Source organism: Cucurbita pepo, chromosome LG12, assembly GCF_002806865.2.
Source record: "Cucurbita pepo subsp. pepo cultivar mu-cu-16 chromosome LG12, ASM280686v2, whole genome shotgun sequence".
NCBI classification, from domain to species: domain Eukaryota; kingdom Viridiplantae; phylum Streptophyta; class Magnoliopsida; order Cucurbitales; family Cucurbitaceae; genus Cucurbita; species Cucurbita pepo.
This window is the reverse complement of record NC_036649.1, coordinates 8321551-8332741: the sequence shown is the minus strand read 5'-3', so window position 1 is coordinate 8332741 and position 11191 is coordinate 8321551. Positions and strand designations below refer to the sequence as shown.

The 11191-nt window shown below is 35.7% G+C and overlaps 3 protein-coding genes across 4 annotated transcripts; 2 read left to right on the top strand and 1 right to left on the bottom strand.

The window, feature by feature from the left end:
- LOC111807142 (protein SLOW WALKER 1-like) lies at positions 1-2453 on the top strand. 2 transcript variants are annotated; one of them, XM_023692723.1, is made up of 2 exons: positions 1-138; positions 594-2453. In XM_023692723.1, exon 2 carries the CDS (start codon positions 630-632, stop codon positions 2211-2213), a length of 1584 nt encoding a protein of 527 aa, XP_023548491.1. In that variant the 5' UTR covers positions 1-138; positions 594-629; the 3' UTR covers positions 2214-2453. The 2 variants fall into 2 exon arrangements, with proteins under 2 accessions (XP_023548491.1, XP_023548492.1); XM_023692724.1 differs by having other exon boundaries at positions 3-138; positions 561-2453.
- A 2328-nt stretch (positions 2454-4781) lies between these two features.
- LOC111807141 (rho GTPase-activating protein 2-like) lies at positions 4782-7573 on the top strand. Its single transcript, XM_023692721.1, has 4 exons — positions 4782-5263; positions 6043-6163; positions 6246-6596; positions 6683-7573. Exons 1-4 carry the CDS (start codon positions 4938-4940, stop codon positions 7298-7300), a joined length of 1416 nt encoding a protein of 471 aa, XP_023548489.1. The 5' UTR covers positions 4782-4937; the 3' UTR covers positions 7301-7573.
- A 1011-nt stretch (positions 7574-8584) lies between these two features.
- LOC111807769 lies at positions 8585-8956 on the bottom strand. Its single transcript, XM_023693637.1, has one exon. It carries the CDS (start codon positions 8954-8956, stop codon positions 8585-8587), a length of 372 nt encoding a protein of 123 aa, XP_023549405.1.
- Between the last annotated feature and the right edge of the window lie 2235 nt (positions 8957-11191).

Below are 11191 nucleotides of genomic sequence, written 5' to 3'. Positions count from 1 at the left end.
TCCAAGCCATCCGCCAAAACCCTAAGGGTTGCCCTAAGTTCTTTGATTCACGCATAAACCCTTCTCTCTGTATTCGCCCCCCTCCGATTGCTTCTTTGTACATGATACGAACCGTTCGCCCACAATTCATTCTTTCTGGTAAGGTTTAATGTTTTGATTTTGTTCTTTTTTGTTCACAACCCAACCGATATATTTGATTCATGCTCTGTTGCGATGCTCACTTTCGTTGTTCTTTCTAGTCAATTTCCTTGGTTTTAACTGCATTGAATCTTAATTTTTCCTCTGTTTGCTGAATTGGTAGTGGGTATTTTGAATAACAATGCTAAGATTCAGAGATTTACTTATTGTTCGAACTTTTGGGTTCTTTTGATGTTGTTTGGAGTCGCTGAATTGTCGTTGAAATATGTTTTTTCTTGTTTGTTTGTACCTATTTTTTTAGTGGCAGATTGCCAATGTTCTAAATTAATGCAGAATGGGTGTTATTGTGTCTGGATTTTATGTTGTTTGTGCATCGAGGGCCTTCTATACTTTGTTTAATCGCATATTTTTCTCATTTTTAGGCTTACTTGCTCTACATTTTCATGCTGCTGTAGTTTAGGTGAGAAGGGTGTTCTTTTTTCAGTCTAAGCATGGGAGAACCTAATTCTTTGAGTTTAACAAGGACCTTCCTGGTTAAACCAAAGCTTAAAGCTAAAGCCAGGACACCCAAAGAAACTCCAGAATCAAAATATTGGTCCTCCTTTAAGCGTCATGAGATCCCGAACCTTGTTTCATCCATATCCTCTGTTTCCTTCTGTCCGACGAATCCTTCCATTTTCTCTGCTAGCCACTCGACCTCTCTGACTCTTTTTAGCACGGAAACCATGGCCCCTACCTCTGCAATTACATCTTTTCGAGATGTTGTATCTTGTGCTTCGTTTCGTTGTGATGGCCTCCTCATTGCTGCCTCAGACCTTTCAGGGCTTGTCCAAGTCTTTGATGTTAAATCTCGAACCCCGCTTCGAAAGCTTCGTTCCCATTTGCGCCCAGTTCATTTTGTCCAGTACCCGGTTCTCGATAAGCTCCACCTAGTATCTGGTGGGGATGATGCAGTTGTTAAGTATTGGGATGTGGCGAGTCAGACTCCGCTTTTGGATTTTTTGGGCCATAAGGACTATGTTAGAAGTGGAGCATGCTCTCCATCTAGCATGGACATGTTTGTCACTGGGTCGTATGATCACACTGTGAAGCTTTGGGATGCTAGAACGAATTCAAAATCGGTTCTGGAAGTAAATCACGGGAAACCGGTGGAGGATGTGATTTTCTTACCGTCAGGTGGACTAGTTGCTACTGCTGGGGGTAATTCTGTGAAAATTTGGGATGTGATTGGAGGTGGGAAGATGGTGGGCTCTATGGAGAGTCATAATAAGACTGTTACTTCACTATGTGTTGGGAAATTGGGCAAGGATAGCGGAGAAGAATCAGATCAATTTAGAATCTTGAGTGTAGCTCTGGATGGGTATATGAAGGTGTTTGATTATTCAAAAATGAAAGTTACTCATTCAATGAGATTCCCAACACCTCTTATGTCAGTTGGGTTTTCTCCTGACTGTAGTAGTAGAGTTATAGGGACTTCAAATGGGATCTTGTATGCTGGCAAGAGGAAGACTAAGGGAATTACGTCGAGTAATTTGTCGAACCCTTGGAGTCTCGGATCAGTTGGGGAACCTCAAAGGCGAGCCTTGAGGCCTTCTCACTTTCGATACTTTCATCGTGGTCAAGGGGAGAAGCCAACTGAAGGAGATTACCTAGTCATGAAACCCAAAAAGGTGAAGTTGACAGAGCACGATAAACTCTTGAAGAAGTTCAGGCACAAGGATGCTCTAGTATCGGTGTTAGCGAGTAAGAACCCGGAGAATGTGGTGGCTGTAATGGAGGAATTGGTAGCAAGAAAGAAGCTGTTGAAATGCGTTTCGAATTTGAACACGGAGGAGCTTGGTTTGCTATTGGTTTTCTTACAAAAGCACTCTACATTGCCAAGATACTCAAGCTTGTTGATGGGGTTGACACGAAAGGTTCTAGAGCTACGGGCCGAAGATATTAGAGCCTCGGGTGCCTTGAAAGATCACATCAGAAACTTAAAGCGATCGGTAGACGAAGAGATTCGGATACAACAGTCATTGCTGGAGATACAAGGTATCATTTCACCATTACTGAGAATTGCTGGAAGATGATGAGATTCAGTTTTTCAATTAGTTGTTTGTAAGGTACACTTTTCAGTGTTTTCTTTACAATTAAGATCAAGAAAAGGCTCCAATTTTGTCTCTGTGCCTGTGTTGTTTGAAAATCTAGTGGTTAAGTAGATCATGAAATATTTAGTGTTTGAATTCATGAATTTTAGGTACCAAAGAACAGTGTCAAGGTCCTTCATGTGAAGGTCATATGATATAACATTACATTAAACTCATCTACTCTCTTGAATTGGGTTTGTCTGCTGATATTATTATTTTGCCCCGGGTTTAAAAAATGTCTATATTCAAATATTATTCTCGACCTTTCATACATATTGTTAGAGTAGCAATTTCTTAGATTCCTTGGATGAACATTGGGACTCGAACATCGTTACCATTATACTAGGGTCCCACTTTCTTCTATCCACAACTATACCGAATTGAAATATTTTTTAGACTAAGGTGTTCTTGATGTGACAAATACCGTATTCGAACTATAAGATAATATCAATAATTTAACCTATATTCAAGGTTAACAAATATCTTTTTAAACTTTATGCGGTTAAAATAAATGGGTAAGTAAGAATTTACTTTAAATTACAAACCTAAAAGGGTCCAATTATTATTATTATTTTCTTTCTCTTTTTATCTTTTATTTTGTATACTTAAATTGATAATAATTAGAACACTTTTGGAATCAGGAAAATAAAATAATTTATTATTTAAAAAAAATAAAATTTAATACTTGAAATTACATAAATATTAATTGTTTGAATTATTAAGTTCAAAAAAAAAATTTAAGGCATCTGAAATTGAGGATGTTCAAAATAGATCAAAGCTGTCGCTATCATTAAATAAATGATGAAAATCCAAATTTGTGTTTTTTTAAATAAATAAATAAATAAATAAATAAATAAATAAAAATAAAATAAAATAAAATTGCAGCATCATGTGAGTAGCCATTATTAATAAGAATGCAAATAACAGGTTGGAGTTTTGAATGAGACAGAAAAAAGAATATAATGACCAAACACAAAATACCAAAATTAATATTTTTATAAATTAAAATTAAATATTAGGAAAAAAAGAGAAATTAATCTCTCTCTCTCTCTCTGTTATTATTATTATTATTATTATTATTATTATTATTATTATTTGAAATTCAAACCTTGAATTTTGGAGGGAGATCTGACATTTTCATTTTCATCTGATTTTGTGGGGCCCATTTCAATCACCTGCTTTTCGATTTAGGATACCCATTTGTGGGCCCCACCTCTAGATTCAATCTCCTCCGCTCCTTCTACCCCACTGGCCCCACCTCCCTAACGTTTTCATCTCTCTTAACTTTTTTTAAATATTTATGGGTTTAAAAAATAATAATAATCACTTTTTACTGCTAAATTTGTCTCACTTATATTCATTTCCCCTTTTTTTTTTTTACTATTTATTGGAATTTACTAATTCACCCGTTAATTTTAATAAATAATATTGCAAAAAAAAAAAAAAAAGTTAATTATGTATAATTTTTATATTTTTCATAAATTATAATATAAAACAAAACATGTGATTAAATTTAAAAATATTTTAATTTATTAACTCTAATCTATCATTTTGTTGATGTGACAATTACTATATTACATCATTAAAGACAAACTTTTGATAAATAATATAATGACAATAAAATTGTAGAAAAAAAAAAAGGACAATAATAATTGAAATTGGCACAAAAAAAAGCAAATTATAACATTGGAAATATCAAGCTTGTCCACATTTGTCCCTCAACCATCAATAATCCAATTTTTATATTTGAAGTGCCCAACGCCCATCTCAATTTATTTTCTAAATTTAATGGTCCGTAAGAAAAGGATTTCATAATCCACATCCTTAGAGGCTCAGCGTAGGTGGTCTAGTGTCCTCGTTGGCACACCGCTCAGTGTCCAGCTTTGATACCATTTCTAAATAGCTCAAACCCACAAGATATTGTCTGTTTTAATGTTTCTGTCAATCTCAAAAATGGATGAAAAGTAAATTAAAAAAAGTCAGAAGTAAAAATACATCATTACGAAATTTAAGAATCAAATCGTCACAATTTTTTTTTTCAAATTTTCAAATTAAAAAATGAGTTATAATTAATTTATGACATCATGATTATGTCATTAATATATGTAAAAAGGAATATTTGAGTCCTAGTTTTACCTAATTTTGTTGAGTTTGAAAGTCTATTTGTTATAATAAATGAAGCTCACAATTAATTATAAGCTTAAATTCTCATTAATAATTCATTTTATGTCCGGTTATTAAATTTTTAATTTTGTTTCTAATAAATTGTTGACATATTCGACATTTAAAAAAAAAATTAATGGATATTTATACATAAATCAATTAATTTTAAAAACCCATTAAAAAATAGAAATTATTTATTAGATATAAAATTGAATTTTTAATATTTTATTAAATTTATTTTTTTAACGTTGAGAGAGGAGTAAAAAAAATAATAAAATAATAACGGTGGTGTGCGCAGATAGAAGAGAGCACATAAAAAAGCGTTTTTTTGAAATGTGAAGTGGCCGTTTGAGACCTTTTTTTTGAAATTTGTTTAACTTCGAAGAACCGTAGCGACACGAAGGCACGGGAAGAGGGCTTCCTTCAATGCAATAAAAACAAGCAACCAAACCCATCTCTCACATTTTCAAAACCCCCCACCCAAATCGGCGAACGAGGGAGAGAATGACCGGCATTGTTATGGTCACTAGGGGCGGCGGCTGCGGCGGAGGCAGCAAAATGGTCAAAGGAGGAGCCAAGGGCTCCTCCGTCAGTGATGACCAAAATCAGCTCTCTTTGGTCGATGTTTTGCTCACGGCGTTGAGGAAATCGATGGTTTATTGCCGTGTTGATCGACGGGAGGAGCTTATCTCCACTGTCCATCAGATGGAAATTGGATGGCCGACAAATGTTCGACATATTGCCCATGTCACTTTCGACCGCTTCAATGGTTTTTTGGGGCTTCCTGTCGAGTTTGAGGTTGAGATTCCCAGCTCTGTTCCTAGTGCCAGGTGAGGAATTTCCTCTGTTTTTTGGTTGTTTGGTTCTCAACTTAGCTCTTTTGAGTTCATTTCTTTGTTGGGTTTCTTGTTTTATGTCCTCAATCTTGAGATTTTTACTTTGTTATGAGCTTATTTGCTTCTAAGGAGCTGAATCTTAGCCTTTTTAGTTCAAATGTTTTGTTGGGTCGTCATTTTTTGGGCTCAACTTGGAGCATTTTGGTTGGAAATTAGCCATTTTTGCCTTTGTTAGGGGAGTTCATGTGCTAAAAAAGACTTAAATCTTTGCTTATTCACTTCAAATGTTGGCTAATTTGAGCCTTTTTCTTGGCTTTTCAGTTTTAGAGTCTCTTAGTCCAAGTTTTTAGCCATTTTTTTGGAGATGAATGGGTGGATTATAGCATGAAATAGTTCACATGCTCCCGGGTTGGTTGGGGAGGAGAAAGAAACACCCTTTCCATGGAAATCTTTCCCTAGGAGAGACGCGTTTTAAAAACTTTAAGAGTAAGCCCGAAAAGGAAAGTCCAAAGAGGACAATATCTGCTAGCGATGGACTTGGGTCGTTAGATATAAAACAGCGATGTTCTTCGACTCAATTAAGACAACTTCCTGGGATTTAGAATGAACATTGAATAATGTCACGGACTATGACAATACTGTGTCTGGGAGCTGTTCTTGCGGTGTGAGGGAGGAGCCTTTTGGTGATTAGTGGGGTCCCGACATCCCGACATCATTTAGTTTTCTCTGTTCTTAATGTTCAGCTGAATTATGAGCATATCTTAACTTTGCAGTGCCAGTGTGTTTGGGGTCTCTGCTGAATCAATGCAATGTTCTACTGATTCAAGAGGAAATAGTGTACCAAAAATACTCTTGCTAATGCAGGATCGCTTGTACCGTCAAGGAGGCCTTAAGGTATCGAATTGTCGTGTGTCGTGTCGTTAATGGCGCGTTGCTAGCTATGTATATGATTTGTATGTTCATGTGTTTGCTGCAGGCTGAAGGGATTTTTCGGATAAACCCCGAAAACAGCCAAGAGGAGCAAGTAAGGGACAAGTTGAATAGAGGGATTATACCTCAAAACATTGATGTTCACTGCTTGGCTGGCCTGATCAAAGCGTGGTTTCGAGAGCTTCCGTCCGGAGTGCTCGATGGACTCTCTCCTGAGGAAGTTCTGCAATGTAACACTGAAGAGGAGTCGGTCGAGCTCGTTAAGAAGTTAAAGCCAACCGAGGCTGCGTTGTTGAGTTGGGCTGTGGATCTTATGGCTGATGTTGTTGAGGAAGAAGATTGTAACAAAATGAATGCAAGGAATATTGCTATGGTTTTTGCTCCGAACATGACTCAGGTATAAACCGAGACGGCGCGTAATAGAAGCATAATATACGACTTTCATTTTGTCACTTGTATGATGTTGTGTTTTTTGTTGGATAGATGTCTGATCCATTGACGGCTCTAATGCATGCTGTTCAAGTGATGAACTTACTCAAAACACTGATTATGAAAACGTTACGGGAGCGGGAAGAGGCTGTGTCGGATGGATATTCGCCTATGTCGTCTCGTTCTTCTGATCGGCAAATGGATGAAGATTTCAATAGTCAGGAAGATATGGATACCGGAGACGAATCGGGAGGGCCGAACTCCGACGTTGAGAATGATGTCAATGAAGATGGAGATGAAGATGAGGGATCATTAAGTGAGATTGAGGACTGCTTCTTGAGGAAATTGGATGATACCAAAAGCGAAACTCGAAGATCTTCAGCAAGACGAGAAGGCGATTTAGACGTAGATTTGAGTCCAAGAAGCTGCTCGGGATTGAACGTCGAGTCGAGTATCTCGTTCACTGATAGTAAAAACGAAAACTCGTGCCTTAGTAGTACAAGTGATGGAGAAGATTCCACGACGAGTTTGCACGAAGAGGAGGGACAAAGCATTCACAAAGAACTCGTCCCCATAGCATGTAAAAACTTCATTGATATTCATATGGATGACAAGATGAGGGAACCCGCTTCGTTGACGTCCATGGTTATTGCTTCTAACGACTCGGTGTAACAGCTCTCATCGACGACGACGACGATGATAGTACTTCGAGATATGCTTTCTTTGCAGTAGTTCAAAGTGATGCTTGCTTTTTTTTGTATCATAGCACGACGTTTAGCGAGAGGCTTTGACCGGAAAAAAAATTCGAAAGGATTGCTTGTTTGTGTGTTTTTGTGATTCCTAAAGTTTAGCTTCGAGCTGAACACGTTTAATTTGTTTCTTTTGTAATCGAAACGAACTTAACCTTGGAAATTCTCTAGTTGATTGAACTGTGTTATTGCTTAATGGATGAATTTGCAGTTTTTCATCGGGTTACCAAAATCCGTCTTTGATATGAATAGGAAGATATTGTCCGATTTGGCTCATTATATATTGTTGTCAGCCTCATGGCTTTAAAACGCATCTATTACGAAGAGGTCCTTACCCTTGGAAGGAATGCTTCGTTCCCCTCTCCAACCGATGTAGGATCTCACAATCTACCCCCTTGGGGGCTCAGCGTCATCGCTAGCACACTGTTTAGTGCCTGTCCTTGATACCATTTGTAACATCCCAAGCCCAATGCTAGTAGATATTGTCCGTTTTAACCTGTTACGTATCGCTGTTAACCTATTAGTTTTAAAACACGTCTGTTATAAAGAGGTTTCCATACCTTTAGAAGGAATGTGTTTCGTTCCCTTCTCCAACCGACATGGGATCTCACAGTCCACCTTCCCTTAGAGACTCAGCGTCTTCACTAGTACACTGCTCGTTGTTCGGTTCTAATACTACTTGTAATAGCCCAAGCCCACCACTAGCAAATATTGTCTACTTTGACCCATTACATGTCCCATCAGCCTCACAGTTTTAAAACACGACTACTAGGGAGAAGTTTCCACAACACTCTTAGGAATTATAAGGAATGTTTTGTTCCCCTTCCAACCCATGTGGGATCTCACAAGGCCAAAGCGGACATATCTACTAGCTGTGGGGTTAGGCGGTTACAAGCTCGAGTCCAATTAGCTATTTGGTAAGACGAGCATAATGAAGACGATGATTAACCACATTAGAACGGAGACATCGCCACGATTCGTGAAGACTAATATCTGCTACGGCTTAGACAATTCTGAGATCATGGATTCAAAACAATGACAGCTACCTACCAACCGAACCGAACAAAATCATAGGACCAAGGAAGTTGCAGATTTTGATTTGAACTCTGTCTTTAAAAGTCACCATTTCTTAATTTCATGTACATTTTCAACATCAAACAACAACAACAACATTAAAGAACACAAAAAAAAAAAAAAATTTGTTCTGTTATGAAGCCAAACAAGTCTCCCAAAACAACCTGTTTTTCTCCACCTCATTCAACATTTTGAACTCCTCAGCTGAATCAATAGAACCACTTGACTCTGTCATGAATCCAATTGGCTTGCTTTCGACCTCCTCATCATTCTCGTCATCGTCATCGTTTTCATACATCTGGACCTCGTTACGCATAGCAGGAGTGTCATCCGTGCAAGATTCAGCGTCGTTAAACTCCACCGAGACGGTCGAGCTTCCGTGGCCGACCAAGGAGTCGGCCTCGGAGTCGCCCGTCGCCTCGAAGAGCAAATGAGATGAAAAATCCTCAATGTGATTGCCAAATTGGTGAGGATGGAAGTTGAAGAAGAAAGGAGTTGAGAGCATAATGATGATCAAATGTGAAAAAGAACAAAATAAGAAATGAAGAAGAAAAGAGAAAGTTCGCTTACTTTGCAATATTAAGAAATGCAGGGTGTGGTGTGGTGAGGCTTTTATAAGGCGAGGACTAAAAAGTTAAAAAACATGGGCTGCCTTTGGGATTATAAATAATTTTGTGGGTCATTTTCTAAAGTTGGTGTAAATATTGGGGCTTTTTTTTAAAAAAATGTGAATGGAATTGACAACTACATGCAAATATGGGCTTCTAGAAGGACAAAAAATGAAACTTTGGCCTTCTAGAAGGAATTTATGTCTTTGAAGAATTTTATTTTGAATTTTATTTTGCATCTCTAGAAGGAATAGAGAGGTCCAACCCAATTCCTACACATACCCAACCCTTTTCAATTTTATTATTATTTTTTTTAATTTTTATTTTATTGGGTTCGGAGACGAGTGCTGCTAGCATATGTTGACCTCTTTGGGCTTTCCCTTTCGGGGTTCCCATACCCTTATAAAGGGTGTTTTGTTCTCCTTCCCAATCAACGTGGGACATCACAAGCCACTCCCTTTGAGGCCAGTGTCCCTACTGGCACACCGTCTTGTGTCTACTCCCCTTCAAGAAACAGCAAGAAGGCTAACGTATCGTCTGGTGTCTGGCTCTAGTATCATTTGTAACGGCGCATACTCACGGTTAGTAGATATTGTAGTTTTTTGACTTTGTTTGAATTTATTTCATAAAAATAATTTGATATTAAAAAAAAAAAAGTAATTATAATTGAATAGCATAATTAATTCTTAACTAAAGTTGGAAGATTAAATAAACATCTTATTTATTACCATAAGTTAAGTTGATTTATTAAAGTGAAATCTTGCACGCAATCTGAGAAGGGTAATTTTGTAATTTGATAATGAAATTAAAAGAAAAGTCTTTATTTATTTTTTCAGATAAAAGTTGAATTCATTTTCAATTCTTTATTTGAATTTCTAATTCCAAAAATATAACCTTTTTTTTTTCCTTTTTTCTTTTTTTCTTTCTTTTCAACGCTTTTGACCCTAAAATTTACCTTTTTTTTCCATGAAAAAAATTAGAAAAAAGCACGAGAAAAATATAAATGAAAAAAATGCTGACTATTTTTTTTTAATAAAAAAAATTAATAATTGATGAATTTGAGCGTAATTGAGTTCGTCATACATCAATAATGTTCTTTTATCCGAATAATTATTTCCATAAATTATGAAAAAAAAATTTAAATTTTTTTTAGAGATATTTATATAAGATATCAATCGTATTTATTGATTTATAAATAGTTAGATTATTTTAAAAGAAAAAAAATAAAAGATGACGCAATAAATAGAATTAAATTAAAAGTAATGGATGAAAATGAAATTAAAGCTAAATTAGAGTGTTTTTTTAAGATACAAAAGTGCTTCTCTAGTTTAGCAAAAGTCAAAAAGCAATTAGTCAGTATTTATTCAATAAATATTTTAAAAAATATATTTATTTTACGTTTAATTGGAAAATGAGCTGTCCGTCCATAGCGCTTTTAACTTTAACTGCTAACACCACCCTTTTTAATTATTACTTCTTTTAATATAAAATTATTACTTTTTTAAAACACATTATTCCACCATTTTTTTCCTCTTTTTTTTCTTTAAAAAATGTGAAATAATTATCTAAATTATTATTGAAATTTTACTCTAAAAAAAAGTTGAAATAATACGAAAATAAGTGATCCGAGAACACAACTATATGAACACTAAGCTCCATCAACTCAATCGAGCTTTAGCTCAAATCAAACAGTCAAGCTCATTGCTAGTAGATATTGTCTGTTTTGACATGCTACGTATTGCTGCTAGTCTCACAGTTTTAAAACGCGTCTGTTGATGTGAGACTTCCACGCCTTTATAAGAAATGTTTCGTTCTTTTCTCTAATCGATGTGGAGAGAGAACGTTTATTGATCTAAATTCAATAACGTGTGGATCGATGTAGCTGAATTCGAATCTCTGACCTCTTAATTAAATATATATATTTTAATTGGTTGAATTATCTTTATATTCGCTATTTATTTTGGTAATGGTAATTTTAATGTCTATTTTGGTCCGTTGAAATAAAAAAAGATTTAAAAAGTGAAAAAAAATCAACTTTTTAATTAATTAATTAATTAATTATCTTAATTTCCATATTCCAAATATGGTTTTAAGATAATTTACAAAAAAAAAAAAAAAAAAAAAAAAAAAAA